General features: G+C 42.9%; 1 protein-coding gene across 1 annotated transcript in view; it reads left to right on the forward strand.

The window, feature by feature from the left end:
* Positions 1-891: 891 nt before the first annotated feature.
* Positions 892-24,669, forward strand: part of opn5 (opsin 5) — a 68,076-nt gene continuing 44,298 nt past the window's right edge. Inside the window, exons 1-2 of the mRNA XM_063070756.1 lie at positions 892-915; positions 16,031-16,181. Coding sequence (XP_062926826.1) covers positions 16,049-16,181 — 133 coding nt within the window. The 5' untranslated portion in view covers positions 892-915; positions 16,031-16,048. The remainder of the gene's footprint in view (positions 916-16,030; positions 16,182-24,669) is intronic.

The raw sequence follows: 24,669 nt of genomic DNA on the forward strand, positions 1-24,669 counted from the left end.
ATCTTATGTGTGTTACTCTGAATTTCCAGCATCTGAAGAATTATGAGGGTTATAGGTAGGGTAAATACAAGCAGGCTTTTTCCACTGAGGTTGGGTGGGACCACAACTAGAGGTCATGGGTTAAGGATGAAAGGTAAAAAGTTTAAGGGGAACATGAAGGGAAACTTCACTCAGAGTGTGGAAGGAGCTGCACGCGAACTTGATTAAACGTTTAAGGGAGTTTGGATAGGTACATGGATGGTAGGGATGAGGAGGACGATCGTCTGGGAGCAGGTCGATTGGAGTGGGCAGTTTAAATGGTTTGGCACGGACTGGATGGAACGAAGGGCCTGTTTCTGTGCTGTAGTGTTTATGATTCTGTGATCTCTTTTTCCACTGAAGTTAGTGGAGATGAATTTTAGTGACCAGTATAAACCGAAGCGAACCCATACTGTCATATCTTTTTACGCCTAACAGTCAGCATCATATTTGGCATTCTTAGGGTCATGGTGGGTGCATTTACCCACCAAGCTCATTGTTTTCATTTCAAATGTTCTTCTGAAGTGGCAATTCACAGTCGAGATTTGTGAAGTAGATGATTTTCTTATTGCTCTTGGAAAGCCGCCTGCTGTGTTTTCCGCGTGACATGTGTTTTGAGCAAGAATGAAGATGTCATTGTTGGGTTTAGACCGTACTCTGCGGGGACGTTTGGTCTGCGGGCGGCTCCAGCGAGGAGCGGATCGATTTAGTCAGTGAGGCGTTCAAGTAGCCACCAGTCAGAAGTTGGTGAGGCGCTGCCAGTGTAGACGGCATCCTGAATGTGGAACAGCATTCCACTCTCTACACAGAAGAGATCAGGACCGGGAACACACACGTCACTGATCTTCAAGGGTTGCTGTTTTATTGCTGCTACTGTTTGGAGACTGCACGCACGAAGTAGGTTCATCAGTTTAATTGTTAAACTTCCAATCTTCTGGTAAAGAGGGCGCCTTCGCAATGTGAAACATATTTACAGCCTTCCAATTATCTCTGAAATGTTTACTGTTTATTTAGTTTTTTTTTAAAAAGTCGCTCTTGTTACTTGTCATGTTGAAAGTGTTGCTTTTAAAGTCTTATCAAATGGAACCAAGAGCATAATAACATATTTAGATTTAAGTAGTTTGTTAATTCATACGAGTTTACTGGAGTCAGTGCTTCATAAAAAATCTTGGATACTTCTACAATGATGTCTTTATAATGATTTAACTGCATTAACCTGGTTTATAGTTTGTGATCTATAAATTCAAACTGTTCTTTGTCCCTTAGCAAAGGCGCTGGTTAAAGCTGTTCCTAAACAGTAAATTTCCTCGTGCGTTCCTATTTTCAGTTTATTGCTCATCTTGAAATAATTCGGAGTCGGGGCTAGGAACGGGGCTCCCATTATTGCTAACGATGGCAGTGGTGTCAATGAGATGTCCCTTCATGCAGAAGTTGCTATGAACCCGTTCCCGGGAAACATGATGTATACTTGAGGTAGCCAGTAAAGTGAGATTCTGATGAAGTCATCTGAGGTAGTTTCTCTGGATGAAGAAGGTGCCCTGCCAGCAGTCCTGTTGTGCGTGTTCTGAAGTGGTTAATGAGGTCACGGTTGGAAGTACAGTCTCTTCCACTAATGGGAGGATAGATTGTGATTGATCCTTCCCTTGCCCATAGGTACCACTTCTGCATGCTCCTGACACGTGGAGCTCAGGTTTGCAATGCCATCTCAGTGCTTCCTCATGGGCCGGAGATTCTCTTTCTTTAAAGAGGCTTCAAGCACATCTCCGCATCTTTTCCTCTGCCTGCTTGATAGCTACTTCCCGAGGAAGAGCTCAGAATAGAGAGTCTGTTTAGGGACTCTGGTGCTGGGTTCCTCATCTGCTCACTACAGTCAGCTGTGTGTGTAAATAGTCTCAGTTCATACATCCTTCAGGGATTTTGCAGACAAAATATTGGAGGTATCATTCCTCCATTGCTGTCCGTAGGTAGTCCAGGTTCTGAATCATACAGGAGGACGGGAATCACTGGCGATCCTGATCTTCAGACACCCTTTGGTCAACGAGCTAAAGGCTGTACTGCCTGATTGAAGATGGTAGTGTATTTGATTTTCTATTTCATTATCTATAGTACTGTGGTGTAAGGCACATGCGACAGCTCACAGATACCTCCTCTTATTTACCCCTTGAACATGACCCCACTAAGGAGCACCAGGCCATTGTCTCCCACATTATCACCAGCTTTATCTGCTCAGGGGATCTCCCATCCACTGCTACCAACCTTATAGTTCCCACACCTCGCACTGCCCGTTTCTACCTCCTACCCAAGATCCACAAACTGCCTGTCCAGTTAGACCCATTGTCTCAGCTTGCTCCTGCCCCACCGAACTCATTTCTGCATACCTCGACACTGTTTTATACCCCCTTGTTCAATCCCTTCCTACCTATGTTTGTGACACTTCTCACGCTTTGAAATTTTTCGATAATTTTAAGTTCCCTGGCCCCCACTGCTTTATTTTCACCATGGATGTCCAGTCCCTATATACTTCCATCCCCCACCAGGAGGGTCTCAAAGCTCTCCGCTTCTTTTTGGATTCCAGACCTAACCAGTTCCCCTCTACCACCACTCTGCTCCGTGTAGCGGAATTAGTCCTTCCTGTCAATAATTTCTCCTTTGGCTCCTCCCACTTCCTCCAAACTAAGGGTGTAGCTATGGGCATCAGTATGGGTCCTAGCTATGCCTGCCTTTTTGTTGGCTTTGTGGAACAATCCATGTTCCAAACCTATACTGGTATCTGTCCCCCACATTTCCTTCACTACATCGGTGGCTGCATTGGTACTGCTTCCTGCACGCATGCTGAGCTCGTTGACTTCATTAACTTTGTCTCCAACTTTCACCCTGCCCTCAAGTTTACATGGTCCATTTCTGACACCCTCTGCTTTCTAAATCTTTCTGTCTCTATCTCTGGAGACAGCTTATCTACTGATGTCTACAATAAGCCTACTGACTCTCACAGCTCTCTGGACTATTCATTTTCTCACCCTGTCTCTTGCAAAAATGCCATCCCCTTCTCGCAATTCCTCCGTCTCCGGCGCATCTGCTCTCAGGATGAGGCTTTTCATTCCAGGACGAGGAAGATGTCCTCCTTTTTTAAAGAAAGGGGCTTCCCTTCCTCCACCATCAACTCTGCTCTCAAACTCATCTCCCCCATTTCATACACATCTGCTTTCACTCCATCGTCCTGCCACCCCACTAGGAATAGGGTTCCCCTTGTCCTCACCTACCACCCCACCAGCCTCCGGGTCCAACATATAATTCTCCGTAACTTCCGCCACCTCCAACAGGATCCCACCACTTAAGCACATCTTTCTCTCCACCCCCCTGCTTTCCACAGGGATTGCTCCCTACGCGATTCCCTTGTCCATTCGCGCCCCCCCATCCCTGCCCACCCATCTCCCTCCTGGCACTTATCCTTGTAAGCGGAACAAGTGCTACACATGCCCTTACACTTTCTCCCTCAGTACCATTCAGGGCCCCAGACAGTCCTTCCAGGTGAGACGACACTTCACCTGTGAGTCGGCTGGGGTGATATACTGCGTCCGGTGCTCCCGATGTGGCCTTCTATATATTGGCAAGACCCGACGCAGACTGGGAGACCATTTCGCTGAGCACCTATGTTCTGTCTGCCAGAGAAAGCAGGATCTCCCAGTGGCCACACATTTTAATTCCATATCTCATTCCCATTCTGATGTCTATCCACAGCCTCCTCTACTGTAAAGATGAAGCCACACTCAGGTTGGAGGAACAACACCTTATATTCCGTCTGGGTAGCCTCCAACCTGATGGCATGAACATCGACTTCTCTAACTTCCGTTAATGCCCCACCTCCCCCTAGTACTCCATCCATTATTTATTATATATATACACATTCTTTTTCTCTCTCTCCATTTTCTCCTCTGTCCCTCTCACTATACCCCTAGCCCATCCTGTGGGTTTTCCCCCCTCCCCCTTTTCTTTCTCCCTAGGCCTCCCGTCCCATGATCCTGTCATATCCCTTTTGCCAATCAACTGTCCAGCTCTTGGCTCCATCCCTCCGCCTCCTGTCTTCTCCTATCATTTTGGATCTTCCCCTCCCCCTCCCACTTTCAAATCTCTTACTAGCTCTTCTTTCAGTTAGTCCTGACAAAGGGTCTCTGCCCAAAACGTCGACTGTACCTCTACCTAGAGATGCTGCCTGGCCTGCTGCGTTCACCAGCAACTTTTATGTGTGTTGCTTGAAATTCCAGCACCTGCAGATTTCCTCGTGTTCTAGATTTTTTTACTTGGTTTCAGATGGCATGACCTCCACAGAGCCCCAAACACAACATCATTAAGGATGGCTGGGATTAACTGGAGAGTCAGAAGCAAGTGAGACAGCCACAGTCTGTCAAAAAGCTGTGGCAAGTTCTCCAAGATTCTTGGAACAACATATCAGCTGATTTTCTTATAAAACCGCACAACAGCGTGCTTAAGACAACTGATGCAGTTTTAAAGGCGAAGGGTGGTCACACTAAATATTGATTCGATTTAATTTTTTTACTGTTTACTGCTCTTTAAAGTAATTTTTTGATATTTATGAACTTTTCATTTGATTGTTTTTGGAAGTATCTTCACTTTACAGAATTTTTTTGTATGTGCCTTTTATTCAGTACTGTATGTCTCACCAGGCGGCTGAATCTGCAATATGGCAAAATGGTCAACATTTTCCAAGATCTTATTTTGAACTTTTGTTGCCAGAGGTCCACATGATGCAGTTGGGACGTTTGTTTTGTGCATAACGAGTGCAGATTTATTTTCCTATGTGCCTCAGTGAACACATTCATGTCACCTCGGAACTGGTGCAGACACAAGTAGTAGCATTGTTTTCAGACTGTTCCTCAATGACTGAAGTTCACGTGCCCTTGGTTTGGGAGTGTGGGTGCTCCTGGCTGACCATCTTTTCATTAGTTCTGAAGTTTTGCTTCCACTCCCCTGCATGGGTTGTTGGACATGAGGTACAATTTTCAGGTGAGAAAGAGAGAAAATTGTTTGACTCTAGTCTTCACCGAGGTCAGTTCTTCTGCTGATCCATGCTGTTATCATGGCTTTGTGCTGCCATGGAAGAAATGTGTGATTGAGAGGGACTTCTGTGGAAAGCTGAATTTGAGGAGGGGTTTGCACAATCCCTCCAGAGTGACACAGATAAAAGCTTTGGGAGGGTTGGAAAGGGTCACGAATAAACTTCTGCATTTTTCTTAGAGTTGTTGCATAGTGAAAGTCATGCCTGGTCCAGATGGACAAAATTCAACCTGCAATTTGGGAGCAGGCTCTTTGCCCACAATGGTCCAGAAGGACCCTGGCAATGACTTTCTCTGAGACAGATGGCAAGAGAGACCCCTATGTACTGACCAGAGGTGTCTCTTTTTTTGAAGATGGTCACAATTATGGCATCACTGAAGACCCCTCATTATGGATTAGAAGGTAAATCTGTGTGGTTTCATTCAACGCAGAGTAGTTGCACACTAGCGAACAATAAAGAACATGTCAGAATTGAGCAGAATCCGAATAAAAATTAAAAGTATAAAGAGAGGGATGGCAGAGTTACAGAGTAAGAGAATATCTAGTGCAACTGGGATCTGTGGATTATGTGAAGAACCGCCAAGCAAAAATGAAGAATCAGAAATGTTGAAATATATATTTTGTATTCATATATGAAACATACATCAGATTAAATTTATTTCTTCTTTCTCTCAACTTGCAGCAATACCACTATGTTTACCTTATTTACTTTGTTGTGCAAGTCATGTCGAATTTATGTTAATTTAAGTTTATGTTTGACACGTACTGTGCTTTTTCCGCAGAAAGTTAATTTTTATGACACATACAGTTGCGTACCTGTACGCCTATGACAATAAACTTGAATTTGAAAAGTGAAAATGACAAAGAAAAAGGCATTACAGAGAAAATATCACTTTATTATAAATTGTTCTTCTAAATTGTGAAACTCTACATTTTGTGAAATCTTACCAGGAAATTGACAGAAGAATAGAATTGGGAGATACCAGAAGCAAGAATTGAGGCAATTTTCATTAAACTGAACAGCCAATTGGTTCTGTCCCAATTTATGGTCCAAGGCTGTCTTGCAGCTGTCCCTGTCATTAGTACACCCTCAACAGGAAACGCATATCTAGGCTCTCTGCAGGTACATTTCTGAAGCTGTTTAAAAAATAACCAAACTTTATATTCAAATCTTTGAATAAAGGAAGTAACTGGGTTCATTAACATTCTTGAACAAATTCAAGTTTGAATGACACCAGACCGGTAGTTCAGAATATCAAAAGGACAGAACATTGATATGATTTTCCTGGCTGTTGTTTTAGTTTAAATAATTCTATCAATAGCATTTACATTTAACTTTTGCCTTGACTACTGTCATTTCTTGCACGACTCCTATTTGGTTTTATCTTCTCAAAATTGTATTCATATTTTATATTTATAGACTTCTGTATGCATTTTTGAGTATCCTACTCATTGATCAATGAAACGTAATCTTTAAAGTTAATATGTATTTGTATATTTCAGTAGTTTTCATTTCTCCGGTACTAAATAGTCCACCTTCCAAAAATCTAAAGTTCACATGATTGTGGATGAGCAATCGCTATTGATTTAACAGGGGTTGCTATGGTCATTCTCCAGGTTACGTTACATAGATGTTCTGCAGCAGAGGAAGTTAGAAGCAAATGCTGACAGTTGGAACAATATCAACAGGGACAATTGGGCAAAGCACACAAAATGCTGGAGGAACTCAGCAGGCCAGGCAGCATCCAGCATTTTGTGTGTGTTGCTTGGATTTCCAGCATCTGCAGATTTTCTCTTGTTTTTGAAGAGACAATTGAGCATTAATTTCAGTAATATCTGACAGGAAAATTCTCAATTCTAGCTTGTTTTAATTCCGAAACACCTTCTACTTTTGCCTTTTTCTAGCTTAAAATTTCTCTACCAATGTGTTAAAATGTAGGAATTTTAGAAAACAGGCTTGATAATAAAACAATATTCCCTTCCAATGTGCTTTTTCTTCTCATTTGCTCCTTTTCAAAATGTCTAATGTTTTCCTTGTTTATTTTTTCCCAAGTTCCTGTGTGTCTGTGTTCTAACTGCTCAGTAATAAGGGAACACAAATTGATACAGCCCAGGAAACAGGAACTTTGTCCCACAGTGTCTGTGCTGAACACAATGCCAAATTAAAATGTGTCTCTTCTGCTCTGACAGCTCATTCCAGGCATCTGCTGCTCTCTACTTCTCCTTCACACCCCCACCCCGTACTTCGTCATTTTAAATGGATGACATCTATTATTTGACATTTTACTCAGGAAAAGGATTCGAGCAGTCTACCCTCAAAGGATCCAATTCAAAGTATATTTATAATCAAAGTATGTATAGATTATACAACCTTGAGATTTCTCTGCTTACAGGCTGCTACAAAGCAAGAAACCCGACAGAACCCAATTAAAACAAGCAAGACCCTATAATGCCTGTAATGATTTATAAAATTATGAAAACACATGCCCAAAAAACAAGGGATTCCAAAGGTGTCGGAAATCTCGAGTAACGCACACAAAATGATGAAGGAACTCAGCGAGTTAGGCTCCATCGACGTCTCTGTCCAAGACCCTTCATCAGTCCTCATGATGAGTGTCAGCTTCAAATGCTGACTGACCTGCTGAGGACCAATGATATGCTGGTTTTGAGCTGCAGTGAATGCATACAATCATAGTTGCATATTTGTCTTTACAAATGGTTGATAATGGCAACAGTACATTTGAAGAGGGAATGCAGAGAAGATAAAGAGAGCTTCTAGCTCTTTATTAAACAGAACCTTGCCATTTTAAAAGCTCACCTTCACAAACATGAAGTCAGATGATTCACCTCAAAGAATAGCAACAACTCTGACTTTATTCAGAACTGCATTAGAATCCTAAATCCTGATTATGACCCAAAATATCAGTATTAGTTCAACCTAACAACCTAGTGACAGAGACTAGTTTAATACCAACTGAGATATAAACATCAGGTGGATTCTACTGTTTAAGAAAATGACTCACATTTTTCTGATAGTTTGCCTAGTATTAGGAGAAAACAATGGAAATCCTGGAAGAAGCAGGAAGGATACTATTTATATTAGTGAAGGTAGAGAGAAGGTGGCAGAAGATGGGTTTAGACTGGATCACATGCATTTTGACCACTGTCTGGTGTGGGAGCACATGTAGCACAACGAGGAAACATAAAGCATAGAAAATAGAACGTAGATTGAGATAGCACAGTGCAGACCCTTTAGCCATGAATTTCTGCCAAACTTTTACCCTATTCCAAGATCAATCTAACTCTCCCCTTCCACATATCCCTTAATATTTCTTTCATCCATGTGCCTATTTAACACCCATGGCATTGCATTCCATGTACTGTATTATCTCTGTGTAAAACACCCACCTCTGACATCCCCCCTATATTTTCCTCCAATTACCTTAAAAGAATGTCCTCATGTATTGGCCATAAAAGCTCTCAGCTTCTCTCTCAAATAATTAGATATGAGACCATAAGATATAGGAGCAGAATTAGGTCATTTGGCTCATTGAGTTTGCTCCACCATTTCATCATGGCTGATCCATTTTCCCCCTCAGCCTCAGTCTCCTGCCTTCTCCCCATATCCCTTCATGCCCTGACCAATCAAGAATCTATCAGCCTCTGCCTTAAATATACCCAATAACTTGGCCTCCACAGTCGCCTGTAGGAATGAATTCCACAGATTCTCCACTTTCTGGCTAAAGAAATTCCTCCTCATCTCCAGTCTAAAAGGATGCCCCTCTATTCTGAGGCCACATCCTCAGGTCTTAGACTTGCCCACCATAGGTAACGTCCTCCGCACATCCACTCTATTGAGTCTTTTCAACGTTTCTTGTTCTTCAGCCCTTCACCTCTAAGGTAGTTCTGAATCTACCTTCAGAACTTTCAGTTTTTTAATAGCCTTCTCCATAGTAATGACAACTTCACAGACCTCTGCCCTTGACACTCTCGAACTTCCAATATACTTCTAGTGTCTTCCACAGTAAAGACTGATGCAAGATACTTATTCAATTCTCTTGCCATTTCCTTGACATCGTTCCCCCTTACTATATCTCCAGCAAAGTTTTCTAGCTGTCCGATATCTACTTTTGCCTCTTTTATTATCACTTTATGTATCTGAAGAAATTTTTGGTATCCTCTTTAATATTATTGGCTAGCTTACTTTCGTATTCCATCTTTTCCTTCTTAATGCCTTTTTTTTGGGCTGCTTTCTGTTGGTTTTTAAAAGTTTCCCAATCCTCTAACTTCCCACTAATGGTGCAGATGTGGTTATCCAGGAATCTGGAGGTCTCCTTGAATTCCCACATCTTACACACAGCGTAAAACACTGCCTCTGGAGTCATTCCCATAAAACTACAATGCCTTAACAAATGAGGAATGAAGAATTAGGAACAAAAAGAACAAAAATACTTTTCTTTCATTCACATTAAAAAAAAACTGCTGATGGGAAGCAAGAAACAGACCTAGACCTCTTTGCTGAGGCTATATTGCAACATGATCATCCATTCCATCAATCTTCATTCTCCCTCATACATCAATCCAGCGATCATTACTTGGACAAAAGCAACACTGACAAATGTTTTTCCAGAGATCAAAGGACCAAGCACCAAGCAGTGGAGAAGTCAAGAGTCAAAGCAGATGTCAGCTTCTGGCTTTGGATATCCTGCATTCTGATCCTATGGATCCTGGATCTACAGGAATGAGGACGTTAAAGGTCTGAATCCAAGTTTGCTGAAGGCTGGAGGCTGAAATGGCCTGTCCTGGGTTTGGAGGACTGTGTGTGCATGGGTGGGAGGAAAGAGCAGAGCTTGCTTTGCTGTTGTTGCTTTGTTGCTTGTGGTGTTCTCAATTGTTCTGCGGAGCATCGTGGGCATGCTGTGTTGGCGCTGGAATGTGTGGTGATACTTGCGAGCTGTCCCCAGCACATCCTCATGTGGGTTAGTTGTTACCGCAAACAGCACATTTTTATCGTATGTTTCAATGTCCACGTGATAAGTAAAGGTGAATCTTGAACCTTGAGTTTTAACTACATTTAGGAGTTCATCAGAGTGTATGAACCAGGATCAGATTCTTGTGTCAGTAAACCCTGGTGTATGTGACCTAAAAAGAAGTACCTAGAGCAGCCATTAGTGTCCACAGAAGAAAAGCATTTGATTACTGAGTGCTGTATCTTGGGACTGAAGAGAGATCTATGACATGCAGCTTCAGAGATTTACTAGAGAGTGTCGTACCTCATAGGACCCAACACCAGTAATTATAGTGACACCTTCATAGTAGGGATTCGGCACACGTTATGCTTCTGTTCTCTAACCCAAATGATTTCAAAATAGTTTGGGCTTCAATGGAAGTAATGTTGTGCACATATCATCAGGCCCGATTGGTAATTTGGAAAACGTTGTCCTCTAGCAGCTCATCACAGACTTTGCGATTGGAAAGAAAGTTAGTTGAGACAACCCCTAAGGAAGAATCTTTGCTGGTGAATACCGATATGCTGTTGATAATATTTTTCCCAAATTTGACTCATGCGTATGAATGAAATGCAAAAGCAAATTTTACTTTGAATATTTATGTTACAAATTGTAAGGGAGCTTTTCCTAGCAGTAGAAACTATTTGTTCTAAAAAAAAGCCTCTGTCACATTGAGCTCTTGTTCAATTAGTCCATGGGCTGGAGGGCTCAGGCTCTACCAAAGGGTCTCCTGCTATACCTTGAAGAGTTGAAAGCACACTTGACAAATTACATTAAGTCAGAACAAACAGTGTTTCATGTTATTAAGACAGGCATGTTATGCAGATCTGCACACAGTACAGAGCATCTGTTCCAGAAAAGGAGAGGGAGCTGATTTGAGGAAATTCTTGCCCACATCACTGGTATTGGTTTATTCTTGTCACATATGACAAGGTGCAGTCGAAAGATCGTTCTGCATATACTTCACACAGATCAAATTATTACACGTGTATTTAGGTCTAATAAGGTAAAACGATCACAATGCAGACTATGTTGTAAAAGATACAGAGAAAGTGCAGTGCAGGTAAACAATAAAGTGCAAGATCATAATAAATTAGATTGTGAGGTCATGAGTCCACCTAATGGTTCATTTTAGAGTCTGATGAAAATGGGACGGAAGCTATTCTATGGTGGTGCATGCCTTCAGGTTTCTGCATCTTCTGCCTGGTGGAAGAGAGGGAAAGAGTACCTGTCTGGGGTCTTTGATTATGATGGCTGCTATTGAGGCCGTGAGAATTATAGACAGACACACACTGTTGCTCAGTGAATGCTGTTCATCAATACACGGTACCAATAAAGCCTTTGTTAACACAAACTATCCTGAAATCATGTAAGTGCTAAAGAGTGGAAGATTAACAAGCAAGGCTAAAGACATGTTCGCTACTAGCGTATTAAGAGGAGGAAGGTTTCTTGTAGCTAAACAAAGCCCTGGAGAACTACACTATACTCAGAATTGATCTGGGAAATATGTCACAGTAATAATATAATAGTTTTTCATATTTTCATATTTCATAACAGAAGGGAATTATTTAGATTATTGATCCAAATAATCTGCCATTTTATAATCCCTCATTCTTCCCACATTCCCATCGATTCCACCACCCATTGCTGCACTTGGAGCAATTTACAGTGGACAATTAGCCAGTCACGCTGCGAACCATTGAGATGTGGGAGCAATGGAATACCTGGGGAATCCAAAGCAACACCATACAAAATGCTGGGTGAACTCAGAAGGTCAGGCAGCATCTATGGTAGTGAATAAACAGTCGATGATTCAGGCTGAGACTCTTCTTCAGGACATGGGGAATCCCACCTTGTTGCAAGGTGAATGTGTTCACGCCATACAGCCAACACTGAAGTCAAGATTGAACCTGGGTTGCTGAAGTTGTGATGCTGAACCACTGCACTCCAATTTGGAAGGCTTACACTAGTTTGTTACCACGACTCAAGCAAGTTACCAACATTAATGGATCAGGTTAGAAAAAAAAGAAATTAAATTAAGTTTAAAGAAATATAATTCTGCATTACTTTGGAAAAAGGCAAGCATATTTAACAATTCTTTGCAGTGTCAGTGACTCATAGTGATAGTCATAGTCATACTTTATTGATCCCGGGGGAAATTGGTTTTCGTTACAGTTGCACCATAAATAATTAAATAGTAATATGTAAATTATGCCAGGAAATAAGTCCAGGACCAGCCTATTAGCTCAGGGTGTCTGACCCTCCAAGGGACGAGTTGTAAAGTTTGATGGCCACAGACAGGAATGACTTCCTATGACGCTCTGTGTTGCATCTCGGTGGAATGAGTCTCTGGCTGAATGTACTCCTGTGCCCTACGAGTACATTATGTAGTGGATGGGAGACATTGTCCAAGATGGCATGCAACTTGGACAGCATCCTCTTTTCAGACACCACCGTCAGAGAGTCCAGTTCCATCCCCACAACATCACTGGCCTTACGAATGAGTTTGTTGATTCTGTTGGTGTCTGCTACCCCCAGCCTGCTGCCCCAGCACACAACAGCAAATATGATAGCACTGGCCACCACAGACTCGTAGAACATCCTCAGCATCGTCCAGCATATGTTAAAGGACCTCAGTCTCCTCAGGAAATAGAGACGGCTTTGACCCTTCTTGTAGACAGCCTCAGTGTTCTTTGACCAGTCCAGTTTATTGTCAATTCGTATCCCCAGGTATTTGTAATCCTCCACCATGTCCACATTGACCCCCTTGGTGGAAACAAGGGTCACAGGTACCTTAGCTCTCCTCAGGTCTACCACCAGCTCCTTAGTTTTTTTCACATTAAGCTGCAGATAATTCTGCTCACACCATGTGACAAAGTTTCCTACTGTAGCCCAGTACTCAGCCTCATCTCCCTTGCTGATGCATCCAACTATGGCAGAGTCATCAGAAAACTTCTGCAGATGACAAGACTCTGTGCAGTAGTTGAAGTCCGAGGTGTAAATGGTGAAGAGAAAGGGAGACAAGACAGTCCCCTGTGGAGCCCCAGTGCTGCTGATCACTCTGTCAGACACACAGTGTTGCAAGCACACGTACTGTGGTCTGCCAGTCAGGTAATCAAGAATCCATGATACCAGGAAAGCATCCACCTGCATCGCTGTCAGCTTCTCCGCCAGCAGAGCAGAGCGGATGGTGTTGAACGCACTGGAGAAGTCAAAAAACATGACCCTTACAGTGCTCGCTGGCTTGTCCAGGTGGGCGTAGACACGGTTCAGCAGGTAGACGATGGCATCCTCAACTCCTAGTCGGGGCTGGTAGATGAACTGGAGGGGATCTAAGTGTGGCCTGACCATAGGCTGGAGCAGCTCCAGAACAAGTCTCTCCAGGGTCTTCATGATGTGGGAGGTCAATGCCACCGGTCTGTAGTCATTGAGGCCGCTGGGGCGCGGCGTCTTCAGCACAGGGACGAGGCAGGACGTCTTCCACAGCACAGGAACCCTCCGGAGCCTCAGGCTCAGGTTGAAGACATGGCGAAGTACTCCACATAGCTGAGGGGCACAGGCTTTCAATGAATGATGTCACTGCTTGTACACAAGTCAGCTGTGGTTCAAAACTGAGGGAGGTTGTGAAGTGCACCTTCTCTTGGACTTTGGCATATGGGTGTGTAGGCACAGGTGTTTGAGACATGCTGAGCTGAAAGCAGCTGATGTTTATGGTTCAACCCATTAAAGGAGAGATTGCAAATATTGTGCTAATTCTTTTTTCCGCAGTGCTCAATTGCGTTCAATTTTTTTCTACAAAATGTTAGATGGTGATTTGACTGAGAGTTCTTGGAGTTTGAAAACGATTTTAAGGGTATAGAAAAATATTTGCTGATGGTAGGGAAATTAACCACAAAATTAGAGCCAGGCTAATGGAAAAAATATCACAAATAGTCGCTATGCAGAACTCTTCCAGAAAAATACAGAAGTTCTCATCACACTGAAACGACTAAATCTAAAATCAATAGTTTTTTTGCTAAACATTTGCTAAATTTGTGAATCCAAGGCAGGCGGAAGGAGCTAAGATAGAGATTAACCACATGCCCATTGAACAGAAGAGCAGGCACGATTGGCTAAAAGCTTCTGTTCTAACATTCCTGTCCCACAGCGTAATTTCAACCCTAAAAGGTAATAGTTGACTGTTCACATCAGGGATTTTATTGTAGCTTAAGCCAATTTTTTGAACCAGAGATTTTTGGGAAAAAAGGTCAAATTTTTCAATTACAAATCCAAATACCGTAACTAACTCCATAAATTTTACTCTTCACTAATTGTGAGGATTTCACTTCAGATCTCAACAGCAGGGCTCCAGTACAGCAACAACAGTGGCAAGTATATAGAGCAAATAACTGTAAAATGCTATCATTAATAGGTATATTATGAGGCAAATGGAGTCACAAAAAACTAAGGATACTGAAATCTGGAGTATCAGACAGCCTGTTGGATGAACTCAGTGGGTTAGCAGCATGCTGATAATCTATTGATAACCAATCACTTGAACCAATGGAAGCTACTGCCCTTCCCTATCAAAGGTATTCACTTTGTCCTATCCATCCCTTTGTCACCTTCCATACAACTTAAAACCAGCTTGTTTTTTCACATCACGAGGAAATCTGCAGATGCTGGAAATTCAAGCAACACACACAAAATGCTGATGGAACGCAGCAGGCCAGACAGCATCCATAGGAAGAAGCACAGTCGACGTTTCGGGCTGAGACTCTTCGTCAGGACTAACTGAAAGAAGAGATAGTAAGGGATTTGAAAGTGGGAGGGGGAGGGAGAGATCTGAAATGATAGGAGAAGACAGGAGGGGGAGGGATGGAGCCAAGAGCTGGACAGGTGATTGGCAAAAGGGATACAAGGCTGGAGAAGGGAGAGTTAGTCCTGACGAAGGGTCTCGGCCTGAAACGTTGACTGTGCTTCTTCCTATGGATGCTGTCTGGCCTGCTGCGTTCCACCAGCATTTTGTGTGTGTTGCTTGTTTTTTCACTTTCCCATTTCTGGTGAAGGGTCTCAGACCTGAACATGTTAGCTTTGCTTTGGTTTTCACAGATGCTGCTTAACCCACTAAGTATTTCGAGCATCTGCTGTTTTTGTTTCAGATTTCTTTCATACAATACACAGCTTTTGATTTTCAATAAATCTAAAGGGCAAACAACAAAGAGCTTGATTTAAAAAAGTAATTGGGAGTAATTGAAGAAGGAGAGTGAACACAGTGGAAAGGTTGAATTAGCGGGAATCAGAGACATGAATTGCTAAAGATCAGTGATATAACGATGAAAATGAAGGATGCACAGGGAGCCAGAATTGTAAGTGTTTGGAGGCTTCAGAAGGTTGTAAGGGGAAGAGAGGGGGCAAGGTCATGGGAGAATCTGAATAAAAAGATGGGTGTTTTAAATGAGGTGCTGCTGATGGACACTGGTTTCCAGTCCAGCAAAGTCGGGGGTGATGGATGCATCTCACATTGGGTCATAATTTAAACTGGGTGTAGTTAAAAGGACTTTACAGTTGGAATGTGTGGTGACACTTGTGGGCTGCCCTAGCATATCCTTAGGTGTGTTGGTTGTTAATGCGAATAAGATGTTTCATTGTATGTTTCAACGCCTTCTTCTTGTGCCCTTAGTTCATAGGCCATTGGTGACCTCTCATCTCCATCGTCCAAAGTTGATGGTACGGTTGGAGTTCATCAATGTTTCTGTAATTCATTATATCCACTGTACAGGACATTGGCCTATACAGCTTCAACAAAGCCCTGCTGGCCGGCCTTACCCAATTCCACCTCCCACGAAGGGGACATAGGTTTGGACTTTCGCTGTACATGTGAGAAATAAATCTGAGTCTGAATCTATGATGTATTTTGCCTTTTCAAAAAAATTTTATTTTTGTTTTAGGTGACTTACTGTTTAAGAATGACACAAAACAAAAATGACTCAGTAAATCACTCTGGTGAGGTGCCTCCCCCTCTTCTGTCTGAAGATCCGTTCATTTCTAAACTGTCCTGGGAAGCTGATGTGATTGCTGCGTTTTATTTAATTGTCATAGGTAAGACATTGTATGCTTCTTTATTTTTTGAGGCAATACTGTCATTAAAATGCATGCAAGTATTTAGCTACATGTATTTCTGTCTGAATTATTTTATTCTGTGAAAGTTATGGGAATAGTAAAATGTATTAAACTTTTATATTTATTCCATAAAACTGTTGGTATAATTAAGATGCTGATCAATACCAATGAATATTGCTACTGTGTTGGAATGTACAGTCCAACAGTCCTGATGAAATATGCAGATATAATTCCGCTTATCTCCAGATAAGAGAAGGGCATCTAATAGTCTGGAGAATTCAGCAAACTACAGGAGGAGGCTCAGTTATTCAGAACAGAGACTGAGATTTCTGAATTGTCAGAGGAATCGAGACATACACCAATAAGGCAGGAAAAGAGTAAGCTAGAAGATTATCCAGGATCTCATTGCACGATGAAGCAGATGTGAAGGGATGAATGGCTTTCTCCTGATCTTAATTATCTATCATCTTATGTTTATAAGACAAGGTCTAAGATTCTTGGGAGAAATAAGATGTTGTAACTGATGCTGTTTGAACCTGGATACATTGAGCTGGAATTTCCCACTTTATCTAGCCTTAAGTTATGCGACAGGAGAATTAGAACATAGCTACCTCCCTGTTTTTATTTGAATACACCTTTTTCTGCCTTTGTCAGGGCACCCAACTGTCATTCCATTCCTGTACATTGCATCCAAACACCAATGGCAGATAGAAGCATCAGGCAATAGAGTTATTGGGCTTGTCTTTCTGGCCATTCAGTCCTTTCTGTCCTGTTTAACTTCACTAACTTGGACCACTGGGCATTAGATACTCCTGGTATGCAGTATGGTGATCATGGACCTGAATGGATGCAAGAGGCAAACAGCTAGACTCAGTCCACCTCCAGAATGGTTCTCCATCTTTTCCTTTGTGGACTTCATTTTCTGTCATAATTTCCTAATATTGTAGCTCCTGTTTTCTTTGGCTCTCTTTAAAAAACTTACTCCCACGCTGCAATGACATTCCTGCTGATTTGCCATTTTCCCCTCTCACCCTTGTGCTGCTCTAGCTCGAATTCATCCAGAACTTTTAGTGACGTCTAATCCAGAGAAAAAGGAATTGTTTGCGTGGAGGAAATCTTAGAAACTTTGCAATGAATAACAAAGGATCTGGCATATTTTCAGTGTGCCGGTAAACAGGAGTCCATAGGTCTGCAGGTCACAGGTCATCACATAAACTATTTAAATGTGGTGTGGATTTCTGTCTCTATCACCTGATGTTCATCAATGCCCTTCTTAATCCTTCTACCGTTTTGTTAAATCTATGCTGCTAGTTCTTGACCCAGGGTTCTTGAAATAGGTTCTTGTACTCTAGGACACTCAATTTTATACCACACAATTAAAGCTGCCCTCAGCTTCCTCTGTTCCAAAATAAGCAACCACAACTTACACAATCATTCATCTTAATGTCGGTGTTCCAGTCCTGTCAAGATCCTTGTAAATCTTCTCCACAGCCTATCTAGTAGAATTTCACCTTGCATCGTCTTTAGGTGTGGTCTAACTGAAACGGTAAATAGTCCTAACATCACCTTTTTGTTCTACCCTATGCCTCTGTTAATAAAACAAATAATTATGTATGCATCTTTCAACGCCTGATTTGACCTGGCAGGTTAAGGATCTGAGGACATGCACACCAAAGACCTGATTTTCCACGTCTGTTTTTGTATTTCTCTTGCCTTGTTGTTCTTCCATAAATCCACAAGGTATTTGCTCTGGAATAAAGTCAGTTTGTCATTATTCTTACCAAGTGACCAGATCATTTATCAGTCTAAACCATTTGGCTTCACTGCAACATCTTCTCAGCTATTGGAATATATGTATGGAGACTGTGTTAGGGAACTGGAGCTGCACCTTCGGCATGTTAGGGAAAGTGAAGCGGTGATAGACAGGAGCTACAGGGAGGTAGTCACCCCAAGACTTTAGGAGACAGGTAAATGGATGACTGTCAAGTGAGGGAAGGGAGAATGTCAGGTAGTGGAAAGCACATGTGGCCGTCCTCCTCAACAATAAGTACTCCATTTTGAGTACTGTTGGGGGGGGGGGGGACCTTATATGGGGCAAGCAACAGTGGCCATGCCTCTGGCACTGAGTCTGGCCCTGCAGCTTAGAAGGGTAGGGAACTGAAGAGGATAACAACAGTAACAGGGGACTCTACAGTCAGGCGGACAGATAGATGATTTTGTGGGCACAAAAAGGAATTACACATGGTAGTTTGCTTCTCAGGTGGTGGGGTCCGTGATATTTCTGAATGCATTCACATTATCCTGAAAAGGGAGGGTGAGCAGTCAGAAGTCATAGTATTAGTACCAACATATTGGTACCAACGATATAGATAGGAAAAGGGAGGAGGTCCTGAAAAAAGAATACAGGATGTTAGGAAGCTGGGAAGCAGGACATCAAAGGTAGTAAACTCAGTATGCTGCCTGTGCCATGCAACAGTGAGGGTAGGAAATGAATAAGGTGGCGGATAAATGTGTGACTGGAAAATTGGAGCAGGGAGCAGGGATTCAGACCTACACAAAAAGGATGGGTTGCACTTGATCCCAGGGGAGCAATCTCCTTGTGGGCAGGTTTGCTAGAGCTGTTGGGAGTGGTATAAACTAATATGATGGGGATGGGAACCAGTATAACAGAATAGAGGAAGAGTAAGCAGGTTTACAAGTAGATGATGTAATATGTAATCTTTGGTTGTCCATCGAAATCGGATGACGACGTCCACTCCTTTAACGGTGAGCTCTTTGATGACTATACGGTCCTATCCTGGACCCACAAGCTCTATTGCAGGTGGGACATGTATATATGGTAGTGGTGACAACCATGGCTGCATTTCTCCTGGCTCTCTTCGGCTGTCTTCTGGTTGTGCTTTCCATCTCCAGAATACGAACCCCGTCCCTACACAGCTGTCACCAAGTGGTACGGTCAGCAGTAACCTTCTCCAGGTCCTCGGGTCTGATCTTGCACTTCCTTAAAGCATTCTTCATCTGATCCTTATAGCACTTCTTCGGCCTTCCAGCTGAGCGTCGACCATGATGTAGCTGGTTGTGTAACACTCTGCAGGGTAGCCAACATGGGGGCATCCTTATCATGTGCCTCAGCCGCTGCAGCTGACCATGGCCTCCATGGTCTTTACAAGTATTTCAGTGTGAGGCACCCGCTCACACCAGGTAATTCCCAGGACCCGCTGGTGGCAGCTTATGTGGAAGCGCTCCAAGGTCTTGATGTGATGGCTGTAGGTTACCCCAGCTTCACAGCTATAAAGGAGGATTTGCGGGAGACTTCCGGGAGAGGTGGGATGTCTGCAATAGAGTAGCTCCTTAGCAGCTAGCCAGCTAGTTTAAATAACGTTAGCTATGCTAATGAATGAACGACACCTATTAAACTCACCTCAACATGTCTTTTACAGTCTTAACCCACAATGGGCAATAGAAAAGTCACTGTTGCAAACAGTGCAGCGAGCAACACTGTCATTATTTTGACCCCTATTAGGCAGGGGAACACTTTAGTGTAGTCTGGGGTGACGTACGTTTTATTTTTTTTTGGAACATTCTGCCACTCTGACTTTTTTGGAACTCTCTCGCTCTTGCTCTCGCTCTCACTCACTCTCTCTCTCTCTCGCGCACGCGCTCTCTCGCTCGTGGTCGCTCTCACTCGCACTTGCTTTCTCACTCTCTTGTGCGCGCTTGCTTTCTCGCTCTCGCGCTCTCTCTCTCGCTATCTCTCTCGCGGTTGCTCTCACTCGCGCTTGCTTTCTTGCTCTTGCGCTCGCTCTCTCGCTCCTTCTTGCACGTTCTCTCATGATCGCTCTCAAAAAAGTCAATTTCCGGGACATTGTATATAATTTGTGGGCATCAGGGAGCCACTATTAATATGGGGGAGACTCCCGGAACTTCTGGGAGAGGTGGGATGTCTGCCACACTAAAACAGCGTTTTCATCCCCCGAAAATGGAGATTTTCAGAAACGGTCTCCAGAGTGAATAAATCTGACAACGCCTAATATCTGTTGCAATGTGTACGGGGTATTAGACAAATTGAAAGAATGGCCAAAAAAGTGGCAGATGGTATACAGTATTGGGAAGTGCATGATAATGCATTTTGGTACAAGGGACAATAGTGCAGACTGTTATCGAAATGGGGATTCAAACATCAGAAGTGCAAAGAGACTTAGGCGTCCTCGTGCAAGACTCCCAGAAGGTTAATTCACAGGTTGAGTCTTTGGTACAGAAGGCAATTGCAGTGTTGGCATTTATTTCAAGGGGAACAGAATATAAAAACAAGGAGATAATGCTGAAGCTTTATAAGATACTAGTCTGGCTGCATTTGGAGTATTATCAACATTTCTGGGCCCTTAATCTCAGAAAGGATGTATTGTCATTGGAGAGAGTCCAGAGGAGGTTCATGAGGATGATTCCAGGAATGAAGGGGTTAACATATGTGGAGTGTTTGGCAGCTTTGGGCCAGTACTCACTGGAATTTAGAAGAATGTGGCGGATCTCAATGAAACCTACCACATGTTGAAAGGACTAGAAAAGGTGGATCTGGAGAGGATGTTTCCTATGGTGGGGTTATCCAGGACTAGAGGGCATAGACTCAAAATTGAGGGGTGACCTTTTAGAACAGAAATTTTTTAACCATAGAGTGGTGAACCTGTGGAATGCGTTGTCACAGACCGGGTGGAGGCCAAGTCTAGGGGTAATTTAAAACAGAAGTTGGAAGATACCCGATTGATTGGGGCATCAAGGGATATGGTGAGAGGGTAGGTGTATGGGATCTGGGATCAGCCACGATGAAATGGCGAAGTGGGTTTGATGGACTGAATGGCCTCATTCTGCTCCTATGCCTTATGGTCTTATGTATACTTTTTTAAAATCATGTTTCGTACATTCAGATTTAAGCAAAACAGACTGAATACAGGGGCTTGCAGAATCCCACTGAAAACAGCTTTCCAGTCGGCAATTATCAACCACTATATTTCCATCCCTCCTCTGAGCCAATTTTCCACCCTCTCTTGAATCCCATGTCTTTTACTTTTCTGACCAGCCTTATCAAAAAACTTGCTAAAGCTCATGTAAACAGCATTTATGCCTTCATCAACCCTTCTTGTCAACAGTATAGAAAAAATCAATTACGTTATTCAAATATGGCCTTCCCTTAAGAAGTCCATGTTGTGTGTCCCTAATTAAACTATATCTTTCTTAATGAAGTTTTATACTTTCTCTTAGAATTGCTTCCAATACTTTTGCCCAAGAGAATTTAACTCATCTGTAATTATTCAATATATGTCTGTCTCCCTTTTTACATACAATATGGTACAATGTTAGCAGCCCTTAATCCTCTGGGACCAACTCCAACAATCAGGGAAGATAGCAATTTCCTTCATTTTTTTGCTTTAAAATGCTTATATTTCATCCGAGTCTACTAATCTATCTAGTTTTAAAAATACTAAGCCTCTTAAGCCTCCTCCATTACTACGTTTCTTCCAATCAAAATTTAGTTCATGTCTAACAACGTTATGAGCTCCATCCCCTCTTCTGTGAAGAAATTTGCAAAATATTCACTTAGAATCTTTCCCAGGTTAGGATTTTGGTCCCTAATAAAACCTGTTGGCTTCTTATTCATTCTCTTGCTTGTTGTATATATATAAACCAGTTTTGTACTTTCCTCGAGTACTTACAGTTGTCCATTAGTTGTCTTGACCAGACTGCTCCTGCTCTTAGTGAGACGGTGCAGTGTGAAGCTGTGCCATCTTCTCACACCGTGTTTCATACCAACTCCCTTTCCCTACTTCAGAAGGAGTGACCATCCTACAGTTTGCCTATAGACTATACAGAAAGAATAGGGCAGGGAAAGGCACATGAAGAATGGGCATCAATGATATACACTAGGGTGATTCGTTAGCAATTTCATCGTGTTGGACTGGAATGGAAATGTAAACATCTTTGCAATTCTCATATATTTAGTTCTTGGTTGAATGCTTTTCCTTTTAGATAACTGAGATAGATAATAATAGAGAGATAGCAACATAAAACTGTGACACCATGGAGAGTTATGTGCCTTCATATTTACTATCACTTGGGGGTTTGCTCTTCTTTGCTCATTCCTGTTTGCCACTGAGGTTGTTGAGGACCCTTCTTCCTGACCTACTGCTCTGTTGTTACTGTGGAAACTCTGATATTGAGATCACAGAAGGAATTCCAACATGCTGAATGTGCAAATGAGCAAGAACAGAAAAATATCATTTGGAATGAGGAAAATTGTGTGAGTTGGAATTCAATTCACAGGCATCCAGCCCCAGCCTTTTTTTGTGGTATAGGTTCAAGCTTTTTCCTGTGCTGGATAACAAGCTTTCAGGAGTTCTTGCCTTTCATTTGGTGGTCAGCACAAACAGTTTTCTCAGGCCTTTCCTTGGAATGCCAATGGAATCCTTCTCAGTAAGCCGAAATAATCCGCATAAAACAGGCCTAAGACCTTGAGGGAAAATAACAATCCTAACATCAGGTAGCTTATGCTCTCTGCAGTGCTATCACAGGAAGCCAACAACAATCTTGCAGCTTACCTTGTTCTCAGAAGATTCTGGAGTGCAGGCTCCCTTATAACAACTCCTCAAGAAAGGGCTCATAATAACAATATCAGAATCATAGTCTAATTGTCCTCATCAGACATTCTGGAAGTTATTTTTGTGCTACAGAATACAGAATTCCCTCATAATATCATAACCACAAACTCTGGCACAGGGTTGGCTCACAGGCAAGCTGAAGAAAAGGTCCAGCAATCACACTCATGGGTATGCACATTCCAGCTAATTAGTATTTCATTGTGGTGGTATTTAAATCCCTTCCTCTTGTTTCAGTTTGGTCAAGACTGACCAAAAGCAGGACAACATAAACCTGCCTGCTTGCAATTGTCTTGGGGGTTCTAGGAAAGAAGACTACCATTTAGATCGAAGCTGTTCAGGAGCATTATTGATTTAGTATTAAGCCACTACTGCCCATCCACTGTACCAGCATTGGCTTTAGTTTGAAAGTTCCAATCAATTTCCCTGTTAGCCTGTGTTTATTGCTTTTCCTTTATTTCTGCATAGTTGAGGCAGCATTGAGAGAAGTGACTCAAGCAGTGCGACAAGAAGGCTCAGTCCAGACTGAAGGAGGAGAAATTAAAACCAGTAGAAGCTGGGTTGGTCAGTGTTACTCGTGCAGTGTGACAGCTAATTTCAGGGTGACAGGCCCGTGCCAGCTAGAAGAACGGGTATCAGTTTCACACGGTTCAGCAACTCACGGCAGACACCGGAATCAGGTGCCAGCGATTTCTGCTCTCACAGCTGCAATTCAGCAGCCTTTATCTACTTCAGTCCTACTCACAGCATCTCCAAGATCCTCATCTTCAACAGCCAGAGCAACCTCAGCCACTAATACCCTGACTCCCATAACTGGGTCTGGACCAGAACAGAGAATTGCTCCACCAGGCAGATACTCTGGTAACCCTGACGGCTGTAAGAATTTTATTACCCAGTGTGGGCTGACTTTGCAAGCCTAGCCTGCTCAGTTTAGTGATGATGCGTGTAGGTTGGCATACATGGTGAATCTTTTAGATGGACCTCCACTCGGCCTGTTCAGCGCTTTATGACAACAAGGTTCCCCCGCAACCCAATTGGTACGGCAATTTGTTGTCAAGTTCAAGAGAGTTTTTAATCTTCCAGGATGGGGTCAGGAGCCAGGCACCGATTCCTGGACCTGTGCCAAGGTGGAGGTGCAGTGAGGAACTATGCAGTAAAGTTCTGCATGTTTGCGGTGGAAACGGGGTGGAACGAGAGATCTCTCATCACTGTCTTCCAGTGGGGGCTGAGCACAGGGGTCTAGCACACGAGGACAGCCTGGATAATTTATTTAATCTAGCTATTTGAATTGACAACCAGGCAATTGAGTGGAGCAAAAAAGAATGCTAGAGCTACCTACTCCTTAGATCACAGTTCGTCTGCACTCTCTTGCACATCTCCCTGTACACAGTGGGAGGAGGAGCCTTCGCAGGTGGGGCACATACACCTATCTCAGGAGGAACAAGATCATTTAAGGAGAACTGTTGTAATGATCCAGGACACTTCCAGACTTCATCTGTCAAGTGCCTGGGAGAAGAGGAAACCCATTAGCAGACAGGAGAGTTCTGATGGGTCAGTCTCCCTGCAAGCATCTTCCCCTAACTGTGCATGCTCCCAGCTTCTTTTCCATGGGGTTCTTGCGCTCATGAGTTTCGGGCATTTATTGACTCCGGGGCAGCTGGGAATCTCATGGATAACCCTCTGGCTCAAAAATGGAGAGTTCTAACCCAGCAATTGAGAGAAAATATAGACATCAATGGCTGGCTTCTGGGCACTGGCAAGGTCCACCTTTCCATAGAACTCTTTCAAATTTGTGCTAGATGACAAACATAGGGAACAAC

The sequence above is a fragment of the Mobula hypostoma genome, chromosome 2 (assembly GCF_963921235.1).
Source record: "Mobula hypostoma chromosome 2, sMobHyp1.1, whole genome shotgun sequence".
Taxonomy (NCBI): Eukaryota; Metazoa; Chordata; class Chondrichthyes; order Myliobatiformes; family Myliobatidae; genus Mobula; species Mobula hypostoma.